This window comes from Apodemus sylvaticus, chromosome 4 (assembly GCF_947179515.1).
Source record: "Apodemus sylvaticus chromosome 4, mApoSyl1.1, whole genome shotgun sequence".
Lineage (NCBI taxonomy): Eukaryota > Metazoa > Chordata > Mammalia > Rodentia > Muridae > Apodemus > Apodemus sylvaticus.
In genome coordinates, this window is record NC_067475.1 from 43132207 (window position 1) to 43145088 (window position 12882).

General features: G+C 35.3%; 1 protein-coding gene across 4 annotated transcripts in view; it reads left to right on the plus strand.

Annotated features, from left to right (window-relative positions):
• Positions 1-12882, plus strand: part of Ptbp2 (polypyrimidine tract binding protein 2) — a 59813-nt gene that overhangs the window by 34056 nt on the left and 12875 nt on the right. For all 4 annotated transcript variants that reach the window (XM_052179337.1, XM_052179339.1, XM_052179340.1 and 1 more), the window contains exon 8: positions 5515-5710. In XM_052179337.1, coding sequence (XP_052035297.1) covers positions 5515-5710 — 196 coding nt within the window. The remainder of the gene's footprint in view (positions 1-5514; positions 5711-12882) is intronic.

Below are 12882 nucleotides of genomic sequence, written 5' to 3' on the forward strand. Positions count from 1 at the left end.
CTCTGTTTACACAGACTTGGGGATGACACTTTTTACTCAGGGTCTTTCCTCACATTTGTAAATTTTTTTTTTCAAGTCAGATGGGAATTGTAGTCTGTAGCAAAATCTAATCCTTATTCCTGTGTTTAAGTATGTATGCCTTCTTAAAGAAGGCACATGCTTCATCCCCTCTCCAGTGTCAGTGAAGATGAGATCAGCACATTCCCTCCCTCCCTCCCTCCCTCCCTCCCTCCCTCCCTCCCTCCCCTCCCCTCCCTCCAGCTAGATTGGTAGTAATGGCATCATTGTCTACCTTGGCTTATTTTTCCATTCTGACTGCTTATTATCACCAGGATTTCAGATATTCAGAAGTTTCTAATGAATTTACTTCAAATCTTGTTGATTCTGTTGCTGTACATATCTCCATCTTCCTCCATCTAGTCTTCTCTGCTTTTAGTTATAGTCAGATTTCTTAAGCAAGCTTTTTGTTGCTCCTATCTTTTTTGTCGTCCTCATTTCTCTGTCCACCATAATTTGGTTTTATCCATAGTTAATTAAACTACCCTTTAAACTGTGGTTTAAAGTACTTATTAAAATAGTACAATTGCAGTAGTCGTTTTCAGTTTTAATCTTGCTCATAATCTATGGTGAATATTTGACACTTTGACCCCACTTTGTTAATTTCCCTCCCCCTGGTTTCTGATACTTTGCTTAGATTTCCCCTTCTTTTCTCTTTAGTTGCATGCTCCCTTTCACATTCTCCTTGTGTTTAGCATACTTTATTCACGTAGCTTAGTCATCTTTAGTGCTTTTGTTAACTTCTCTAGCTCAGAACTTTACTAAAAGACCCAGACCAGGAATCTAGCCATTGTACACTTTCAAACTTAGAATGCTCTCTGTAACCTGCTAGTTCTCTGCAACTTGCAGTTCCTAGTGTTCCCTGTGTCTCGTAGTGCAGGATGCCAGGTCATTTTTCAGAAAAAGACAGGAAGCTTGGAGTCGTTACTCCCTCCTTCCATCCTGTTTTCAGATACTGATTCTGATTCCTGAGTTCCCGTTTGTCCTTTAACTGTTACCACCCTTGTTTAAACAGGTATTACTCAAAAAGTTTTTCTCTGATTTTTTTTTTAAACTTATGTCAGTATACAAAACCACATTTGTTGCACTTAGTGCTGATACTAATAGGATGTTTTGTGTGTTTAAAAACAACTAATGCTGTATATTTTCTCTATTTAGTTTTAATCAAACATATAGGCTTCATTATAACATTTATATCTGTATATAATATACTTTAATCACACCCATGCTTATTAGTTATCCTTTCTTGTTCTCCTACAGCTCCTGTTGACCCCTTTTCAGAAACATATTTGAGGGATTATATAAGACCAACAATCTTAGGTACTTTTTCATTGTTATATAGAGATGTCATGACCAAGGCATCTTACAGAAAACTTTGTTGGAGATCTCATTCTTATCCTTTCCAGTAATTGGGGATCAAGTATTCAAGCATGAGCCTATGACAACTGTTCTCACTTCATCCTCCTGGAGGTGCAACTTACTAGTACCTAAACTACTGAAGAAAACGTCTCTCCCTAGTAATCATAACTGCCTGGAGATTCTTGCTACCGTCTTCTTTCTTGTTGATGGAGTGTTGACAGGTCTAGTCTTGTACAGATCTTGTGCTGGTAATTACAGATGCTAAGCTCTAAAGAGTGTAACATATTATGCCCAGAAGACAGTTTGAGTAGTGTTCTACCCCTTTACTTGGCTCTGACTCTCTTATGGTCCTTGAGCCTTGGAGAGAGTGCTACGGTTTTGTTTCTTAGTGCTGAGCACTTGTGCCTCTGTACTTAGCTACTGCTTGCTGCCAAAGGATCTTCTCTAAGCCAGAGGTGACACTGACACAGACATGAATATTTAGATGAAGTTAAAGAGCAACCTGTTCATTTGATACTGGTAGACTATTCGATGCAAACTCACTTTATGCAGAATGAGGTACTTGTCCTTGACCAACAGTGGATAGAAGTTTCCTGACTTAAGCCATCAGGGCATCATCTGAAGTTAGGGTCATGGTATTTGGCAGAAGTCCATTACTTCAGGATCTTAGGTCATTCCCAGTGGTGTATTTTTTGTTGTTGTTTTTTGTTTGGTTTGTTTTGCAGACTACATGATGATTTCAACTTAGACATAATACTTGCTTTCTCAATGTCCTTCAGTGACTATCTTTTGTCCTTAGGATAAAGTCTGTAGTCATCAGCACGGTTTAAGACATTACATGTTTGCTTATTTCTTAAGTCTCATTTCATGACTCCTTCATTTGTGTCAGACTTGTTTAAATACTTAGTAGGTCTGCTCTCCCTGATCTTTGAGGCTTACAGCATGCTATTTCATTGGTTAGTACTGCTTTTCTCTTTACTTAGTTTTACTTTTTTCTTTAGTCAAATTCTAGTTTAGAAAATTCTTCACAGAGAATTACAATTTGTACTTGAATTAGAATGGATCTTTTATAATTATTTCTTAGAGAATTGTGTTTTCTGTTACTGTGAGTGGATACTGTGTCTGCTTTGTTCCCTGCTACATCTATTGAGCACTGACATTTGAGGTGATGGACTGAAGCCATAACCGCAGTCCTGATTATCATAATGTAAAGGTCTTCATAGCTTTGTAAGACAACTCACATTCCGTATACTGGCAAAGCAAAGAAACTCCTTCCTTGTCTTCTCAAGAACGATTTTGACATTGGAATGTATAAAACTAATTGAAGCATATAAATACCCCAGTTTTAAAGGTTATTTTTTGCAGCAAATTTATAACAACAACGCGTGAGTAGCAAATGTCCTTTTGCTTTTGTTATTTGAAATCCATGAACTGGATGTCTTTCTGTAGTTGCTAGATAATGGTGCTGTGTTGTCTAGAGTCTTTTATATTGTCATTTTGTTTTAGCATACTTGTGGGTTACATTTTAGCTTTTAAGAAAGCAACATCAAACTCAGATGCTTGTAGCACTAACATCATGTCCTTCAGTCTTTCTTACAAAGAACTCCCTGTTTTATGAAGATGTTTTGAGAAATCTAATGTGATGGTACTTTGTGGACAGTGTGCTTGAACTTGCTTAACTACCTTTTGGCTTTACATTATGCATTTTGAGTTTATAGGAGTTCACAGGGGGTCTGGAGTTTTAAAAAATTCTACATAATCTACCAGTGTGGAGTTTTATGTTGCAAATAGTTGATTTGAACTACTTAATTACTATTTTAAAAGTCCAAGGGAACTTGGAACTTAAGAGCCTCCCTAAAGAATGCCCAACAACCTCTCACTAAAGCAAGTTATATATAAATAGTGCCCATTGAAGTATCTGCATGTTTCATTGTGTTCTTGTAATTGTATATTCTGTTTTAGCATTTTCCTTCACTTTGATGCTTGTGCTTTATAAACTTTAATTTATTGTGGCAATTTTTTTCCTAATTATTTGTACTTAGTGCCTACACTTTATTTTTATTGGTTATTTATTTACATTTCAAATGTTATCCTCCTTCCCAGGTTACCTTCCACAAGCCCCCTATTCCCTCCCCTTCCCCTGCCTCTGTGAGGGTGCTCTTCCACCTACCCACTCCTGCCTCACCACCCTAGCATTCCCCTACCCTGGGTCATAAACTTTCTTTGAAAGTAGAAATATTTGAGACGCCTTTGCGTGCTACACATAATCTTTAGCTTTAACTGACAGGAGTCTGTGTTCTAGCGAGATCATTGTGTTGTGCTGGCTGTACCCACTGTAGGACTGGTTTGTGTATCACTATTCTTCATTGGAATTGTAAATACAGCTTGAAATGAAGCTTGCATAATGTTTTCAACATGAATTTTTTTTCTCACTTTGTCAGTCACCTTACTTCATACAAATTTTAAACTAACTGGATTCCTGACACAATTATATAAAATTTGGTTGTTTCTCCAGCACTTCCCAGGCTGTGTGTCTTTTACTTATGTACAGATATTTTCTAAAAGTTAAAATTGAAATTATCAAAGAGTTCTAAAGGGTGTTGTAGTAATTGGTACATTAATTGTAGGTAGTTTAGCATCCTACCTTAATATCGCATTAAAATAACACTTTGAAAAGTCTATTGTAGATTTAGTAATTTTCTGTCAGTACCGTTAGCATTAACCTAGGGATGGTGATTTAAGCCAGCTCTAATGAGGTGATGTGTACTCCTTGATAATATTTAATTAGTTACCTAGGGGTAAAGTTTTGCTACTCATCTTCTGATAGACCTTTGAAGCACTAATGTTCACAGTGCCATTTAAATCACATAGAAATCACATTCTGTCACCTGGCTCTCAGTCTCCCAACAGGAATGACTTAACTTACTGTAAATTCATAGTTATTAGTGTGTTTTATGCCTCCATGGGAGAATACTGAGTTATTTTGCATTAGATTCTTGCTAAAATTGATATATTTGGTATCTACTTTTATGGAGTGTATTTTTTGTATATTGATTTGCTTGATCTAAATTAATTTAAATAATAATGTTTATGAAATACCTTTAAGAAGTTAGTTTTTGCCAGCCCTGTGATCTTGAGATGGTGAATTTTTTGCTGCTTTTCAGCTCAGCAAAATTTTTGTATATTGAGGGGCATTAATGTTCCAGAGAGTAAGTACATTTCAATGTTTGAATGAACTGCAAGCTTACTTAAGCAAATATAGATGTTTACTTTTCCATTAACAAGACATTTTTATTCTTCTGATGAAAATTAATGCTATGTTCCCCTTTATAGCTTTTTTTCTATAATATGTCTTGTTGGACAAGAAATGATTGATATACAGTAGCAAAATACTATAATCTTATTAGTCAATAATTTATAATAAACTTTCACATGTATGGTCTTTTAATTCCTACAGTAACCTTTAAGGAAGTTTGTTGGTCCTTATTTCTATTTTCTGTATTGCTACATTGATAACTCAAAATTAGTAGTGGTCTTACATAGTGATGTCATTAAGTCTAGACTTTTAACTGTAGATAGCACACTTTTTTTATTCCAGAATTTCATGGAATTATATTGGCTTTTCTTATTTCATCAAGATATTCTGATTCAGGCGAACAGTTCATCTTAAGGAAGTACTTATTCTTACTTCATGGAAATTGCTCTACATCTTGGGGCTGCATTTATTTGTATAAGACAACTCCCTATAGTGTGGCATCCAGTAGTAGCTGCATCAACTCATTTTAGTGTTATCATTAGGGCTGACTGTGTGTGTGTGTGAGAGACTGTTAACAGGTTGTTTTTTTTTTTTTTTTAAAGGCTATTCACAGCTTTTTATTTTATATAAAAATATTACATTGATGATGAAATGGTTGTGTTTCAGAGTTAAATACTATTGCCTATTTAATGAAGGAACTGAGTTGTAACAGTACCTTCTGCCACTTCTTTACTACAGTACATGCTTCTTTAGTACAGTAGCATGTCTTGATATATGAAATTTTTTCTGTTTTTGCTAATTTCATATTTATGATGGCTGATACATCTTATTCACTTTTACAGGCCCTAGATGGTCAAAATATTTATAATGCTTGCTGTACCCTAAGGATTGATTTTTCCAAACTTGTGAATTTGAATGTAAAATACAACAATGATAAAAGTAGGGATTATACACGACCTGATCTTCCATCTGGAGACGGCCAGCCTGCATTAGACCCAGCTATTGCTGCAGCGTTTGCCAAGGAGACATCCCTTTTAGGTATGACTTTTACTGTCTGTTCCGCCTTCCCTCCATTGCTCACTGGGAACGTGCCTGTTAAACTACTGTAAGTATAATTAATCTTGGATTTTACACCGTAACAAATGACGTTCATATTTTATAAGTATTGTTCTTGTGTATTCAGGGGGTTGTATGAATTACATGGAAGCCTTTAACTTCCTACGGATAACTAAAAGTATCATCTTACCCCTTTTTCATCACCTCACTTTTCCCACATATAACTCCCCTAAAATGATGAAGAAAATTGGAATGAAAAAGAATGTTATTAAAATATATATGCTTCAGATTTGATGTCCTGTCTAAATGTTTTTATGTGTTCTTTTGATTGCTTTAGCAGTATGGAGAAATAAAGTATTTACAAAGTTAAAAATAGGAGTCCATTGGTGCATGAAATCTTTTTAAAAAGTATAGTGTATCACAAGTTTTGAAGAACTGTACATGAAGATTTTCCTAGAGCATGCTTAATGCTCTTCCTTTTTGGATGTGGATATATGTCTTTTACCTTACCCTACAATGGATTTGTGCTACTTACATAAAGTACAGTGTAAAAATAAGCAGCTATAGTTGATTGACCGAAGATTGGGGGGGAAACTGTTAGAATAAACAAACTGATAATGTCAGATCTTAATAGTTTTCTTGAATTAGTTGTGCTTTGAAATTTTATTTTGGTGTATTTATTACTGTCTTCATTTTTATTTATGTGTGGATTTTTCTTTGTATTATGTTTGTATACCACATGTGTGCAATGCGTGTGAAGGGCAGAAGAAGAGAGGGTGTCGATTTTCTGGAACTGAAGTATACAGACAGTTGTTAGCTACCATACAAGTTCTGGGAACCGAGCCCATGACTTCAAGAGGTCACTGTGTGCTCATGACCACTGAGCCATCTCTACCTCAAGTATAGTATCTTTAAATCAAGGTTACTAGCTAGAGAGAATCAAAGATCGATGGTTGAGAAAGAGGAAAGTAACTCCTAAAATTATAGTTTATGCCCATCATTATAAAAAAAACAGATGAGTGTTGAAAATGCTTATTATGAATATGGAACAACTGCATTCACTTGTAAATGTATAAAATGATTGGTATGTATGCAAAATGAGCCTAGTGTTGAAGAGCAGTAATTTGCAGGAGGACATGCAAAACTGTCGACCCTTTACACTAGCATTTGCTGCTCTAGCACCAAGCACTGCTGTTTATTGTGAATAGTAAATAGATGCTTTAGGTTGTTCCTATTAGCAGTGTTCCTGACAGAATTTTATTTGCACTGTAGATATGGTTGAAGCCTTGGTTGAACATTTTTTAATGGCAGTGTCAAGATTGAGATGATAAATGATAGGCAGTTTTTAACTCTTTACTTGACAGAACTTGTACAAAAGAGTAAAAAGACCTGTAATTGTAGCTTCTGGGTTTTAGGCATCTTTCTAAAGGTATGCTAGTGAAACCTTAAATAGCCAAACAAAATAGGTAATAGCAAAGTAGCAAAAATAATCTAGAAAATTAAACAATCACGTACCACTTTGTACAGAAAACCATTATGGGTAAAATACTAAAAGACGGTGCCATTAAAACACTGTTGATAGCATGAAAGGACTCTAAGAAGCTATGTATGTGTTTGAATCTTAAGTAGAGGCATATTTTTGAGGTCATTTGGAATTTTCTGGGAAACTGAATAATTCTTTGTTATGATCTTAAGGTTTTGGTGAGAAAATATAAAGAAAAAAATCTTTCATAGCATGGAACTGGAGATGGCTCTAATTTTAAAGTGCTTGCTTTCTTGGCATGAGCTACTGAATTTGAATCTCAAGTGCCTATAGAAAAGCCTTCATAATAGTCACCATTTTTAACCCCAGGATAGGGAGTAGAGAAGGGGACATGAGGAGATGGAGGATCCCTGAGTGCATTAGCCAACCTGATTGCTGAGTTCCAGGTTAAATTTGAGGAATTAAGCTTGCTTTCCCAATTCCTTTCATCTTTTACTTGTTTTAATTGTTCTACATTCATAAGCGGACCTTTTACTTTTAACTGTCCTCAAATTGGTTTTGAAAGTTTAATTTTCAAAACTCCAATAATAGACTAAGTTACAGTATTCACTAGAGATACATTTATACTAACCAGTTCAAGTTTTGACTTTAGGAAAAAAAAAACAGTTAATTTAAAACTTTTAAGTAGAAATGATAATTTTAATAACTTAACATGGATATACTTATCTTCATTGGTTATTTTTGTTTTTTGATGTAGTACATAGAATATTTGAAAGTGGACATTAAAGTATTAAAAATCTTTATTTTCTAAAATTATACTTCTATAACTATTGAATAAAAATATTAAAGATTATTGATAGCTTTATAAGTTTTTCCTGGAAGCTATGTATTAATTTGAAATAACATAAGTGGTGTAGAAGGCTATGTTTTTGCAGCTATATTTTGCCAGCACAGTTCTTGGTTGAGACCAGAACTCATGTTGAGAGCTGCTGAACGTTTGCTTCCTCCGTGCCTGGCCCTGAACTCTTGATTTTTCTGCTCAACTTTACTAATGCTAAAATCACTGTTTTGGCTTCATTTCATTATTTTCAAAGCATATTAAATTACTGCAGGAATGTATCATTAATTATAAACTATTTTGCATTTTTAAAATACTTGTTATTTATAAATTTTCAGTTGTCTGGAATCTTTCAGCTGGTGTATTAGGTAGTTCTTACAAAGTACTTACTAGAGACATGTTTATATTTAGGGTATAAGCTGTATCTTCAATTTGTTTTAGATCTGTTGCCTCTCAGAAAATTATTTTTAGTACCTATTGTCACATTTTAAAAAATAGATTTTATGTCTTTTTAAAATTAAGATCTTGATGTTGCCTTCACCCCTGTTGCAGTCTTGAGTAGTGAGAATGTAAGGCTAAGCTGTAAGTCCAGCTCAGTGCTGTTTCTGAAAAGTGGTTTCCACACACTGTCCAGGGAAATCTAGTGCTCCAGTAGTGATGCCGTCACTTTGAAATGATAACTGTCTTTTCTCTATGTTTTGCCTCTTAGGATATTTTATCGGGTGACTTCAGAGTACAACCAAAGTAATAGTGGCGAGATTCCTTTCTTGGTCAGTCTTTCTGATGCAGAACTCCTGAAATAATCGCTACAGTACCCCTTTACTGAAAAGATTATGTATACTTAAATATTCTTTCAAATGTATGGGGGTTCACATCGCTTTTTGTATTTAGCTGCTTCGATGAATGTCCTTTTAAAAAAGATTTTATTTTAAACACGACTTATTTTTAAACTATCACTTATACCTGGTTTTCCTCCCTCTTTTACTAGGAGTCACAGAGTTTTTGAAAATGTAGTTATTCAGAGAAGGGACACAGTACTGTAGATATACTTAGAAATATAACATCTAAGTACGTAGTCCTAAGCCTGACTGTCTAGTTACTCACAGGCCTCTTTTAGAGAACAAGATAGCCACAGCTATTGACTATAAATTGAGACATTATGATCATTTTTTGTCAAGGTAAATGTTAATATATTAAGAGGTGAGTAGCCTTAGAAAATTGCTAGAAATGATTTTTCATGATCATGTTGCCCCTTAAAATTTTAAAGCAACTAATCTGTCAAAAGAATAGAGTTTGAATAGAGTAACACCCATTCTTAGACTAACAATATTAGCAGAGGTTGAGCAGTTGGTGGCTATGAGGAGAGAACATTTCTCATGAAGGTTAATATGTACTTCTGTGTAATGATGCTTTTCCAAACATGTTGGCTATGGAAATCACCACTGAAAATCAGTGGGAGTGGGCCCAAGGTATTCAAAGGTTTTAAATATCCCAAGATATTTCAGTGAAGCAAGAGTTGATAGTTAACTGCTATTGGAATTTTTGATACCAAATTTTAGGGTTTTAATAGTGATTTAATAGTGATATCCTCATAAAAAGACACCATAGCCATTGCACAGTATTTTAATATTTTTTTCATAAGTTACTTGGTATAATTGTGATAAAACTATTGTTTAGCTAGGTTTACTATGTTTCTCCCTTTTATACATAAACCTAAATTACAAAGTTTATTTTAAAACTTGGAAGCTTTTTCTTTTTGTTGCTTTTGAATGGGTCATTCACATGGTAATATTTTATAAAATGTATTTGTGTATATCATCTTCCATGTCTTAGAATGAATCCCACATTCCTGTAATATGAGCAGTAGGTGATCACTGTGTATTTACCTGTTTTTTTTTTCTATTCTGTTTTAAATCAAAGTCATCACCATAATATTCCCAGATTTCTTACCAAAACAAAATTTATCTACCACATCAAGAATTTCTGATTAGTTCAGTAGAAATAAGTGTCTCACTATGTGGTCCAGTTTCCAGTCTGGTCTTGCAAATTGCTCTGCAGAACAGACTGCCCTCAGACTCAGAATGTTTTGTTCCTCAGCCTCCTGCATGCTGGGATTTCATGCCTTTCTGTATCACCAAACCAGGCATTAGATTTTCTTTTCTCCTTCTTTTTTAAATTTATTTTTTCTTTGATTGAGGACGAGGTTTTCCTTCAGATAGTATATCCTGGTATATCCTGATGATGCTTCCCCTTCCTCTCCTCCTCCCAGTTCCTTCCCACTCTTCCCCAGTCAAATCCACACTCTTTTTTATCTCTCAGTAGAAAACAAAAAGGCTTCTAAAGGATAATACCAAGATAAAACAAAAACTATCATATCACCCTTGGACAAAACTAACAAAGAAGAATCCAAGAAAAGGAGTAAGAAACATGTTGACATAGAAACTTATTTGTCCATACAACTCAGGAATCCCATAGAAAACACAAAACTGGAAAGCATATAAAGGCCATGTAGTGTAATAAAAGAAAAAAAATAAACTTATAAATGTAAAAGTAAAAATTAAAAGGAGGAAAAGACCGTGTGACACGACAAGAGACCAGGAACCTCTTACAGACACTGAGTTCATTTTCTATTGGCCATCCACAGCTGAGCCTGAGACCTTGCCCTTAAGAGTGGTTTGTTTTTTCAGTGAGACTCCCTTGAAGAGCACTTAATTTTCATTCCCTGGAGATTATCAGTTGGAGACAGCTTCTGGGTTAGGGATGAGATGTGTGTCCAGGTCTCCTTTCGGCTCTAGGACCTCATCTGGTATGGACCTGCGCAGACCCTCCGCATGCTGCCTCAGTCTGTGTGCATTGATCTTATTGATTCAGAGGGTCTGCGTCTTTGGTAGCGTTCTCCCTTTGGCTTTTAAACTCTTTCCACCTCTTCTGCTGAGTTTCCTGAGCCCAGAGGTGAAAGATTTTGATTGAGTCATATCTTTTGGGGCTGAACGTTCCAAGGTCTCTCCCTCTCTGGAATATTGTCTGATTATTGGTCTATGTTTTTTTTCCTGTCTGCTAGGCAGCAATTTCTTAAAGAGACCTTAAAGTATCTAGCCTGCATCAAAATTTCTTATTTTTAAAAGGTATTTATGTTTGGTCATCTATCTGCATACTTTCTTTTTATAAAAGAAGCTGTCTTCTCTGCCCCAACTTCAGTTTTATTGATTTGATAAAAAAGTGTTAAATTAAGCTTCTAGAATGTTGCCAGTTGTTCATAGCTCTGGTTGTTTCCCTACTGTAGCGTCATAATTCTTCCTCTAGTCACTGCATTTGGGCTTACTGCATCTCTGAAGAAGACCCGTAACATCTGCTTCCTCCTCCATGGTTCCTTGACTTGGTTGTGCGGGAGAGTGACTGTGACTTATGGTAACATGAAGCCTGCCTGCATTCTAGTTGTCTGCTAATGGGTTAGCATTCACTAGTGACTTCTGCATCTTTCATCAGAGTAAGAGGCTATAAAGACTGTACTCCTTTCACATACTTCTTTTTCAGTAGTTAGCAAAACCTCAGGGTTTTTCCCCCCTCAATAAGCTAAACCTTTACCTTGCCATAGAGTGTGTGCAAAACAATTCTGATCTTTTTTCACTTACTTTTGGGGCTGGAAGCAGTACTGGAGACTAAACTCAGGGCCTCAGATTATTTTGGGCATATGTTGTTATGAGTCAGTTTATCCTTAAGGCAGTGTAGAGCAATAAATTCCTCAGTTTCTTTGCTGACAAATCCAGTTGGTAGACAAAACATTTGCATGTATTTTATTGTTTTAATTATCAGTGGGTACAAGCATTAATTCTTGCCAACTTTATGAACTGGTATAGGGTATAAGATAGATAATTCCCAATATCTGCTTTAAACTTTAGAAACTGTTGCTTCCAGGTTCTAGTAGCCCACAAGAGTAACCTAGCCATTCATTGATGCACAGTTTATTGATGTGTAATTATTGACTCATTTGCCTTTCTCTGACTTCAAAATGGAAGGAACTGGGCAGACGACTTAACAAAGCTACTAATCAAAGTTTATATGAGTTTAGACACATTTTCCCCCAAAGGAACACATCTCTATAAAACAAAAAAGACCAGAAAGCATTAGTATTTTCTTTAGTAAATAGCAGAAAATTATATATTACACCTCTTGTCATAATTGTGAGAACAAAAAAGACCCAGGTGTGACTGAGATAGTGAAAGGTTTGTAATTTAGTCATAATAAATTGAACTTTATTTCCCAGTTTGCCCCTCCTATCCCGTCCCTTTTGCTTCTCAAGTGGTCTCTACTTCCACATCATGTCTTAGACTTAGAATGTCCACATCTGACCGCGCATCCGAGATGAGTCTTTCATTCCTCAACAGAATCTTTCACAGAGCAGAGCCATCATTTTGATGAGGTATAATTTACTACTGTCTTAGTGATTTGGGGGGCTCAATTGTGAAAGTGGTCTCTTTTTCTCGTACTTTTAGTTAATTTCATTATCCATTTTGAGTTAATTTTTATATGAGGAATGAAGCTTAGGAAAATTTTTGTTGTTGTTTTAATCTCCCAGTCCAGCCAAGACTGAACCTCTATTGAGTTACATCTGTTCTTTTTCATATATTTTCTAGTGAGTGAGTGAGTGAGTGAGTGAGTGAGAGATCCATTCATGTTCCCATGTTTCTGTCAGTACCTTACTACCTTGTTTACTCTAGAATTTTAAACATCTTTCCATCATTTTGTCATTTTCTTTCAAAATTATTTTGAATAATTTTTAGTGCCTTTCTGTCAGTCTTCTGCTTTTTAAAAAGCATTTTCTGAAATGACATT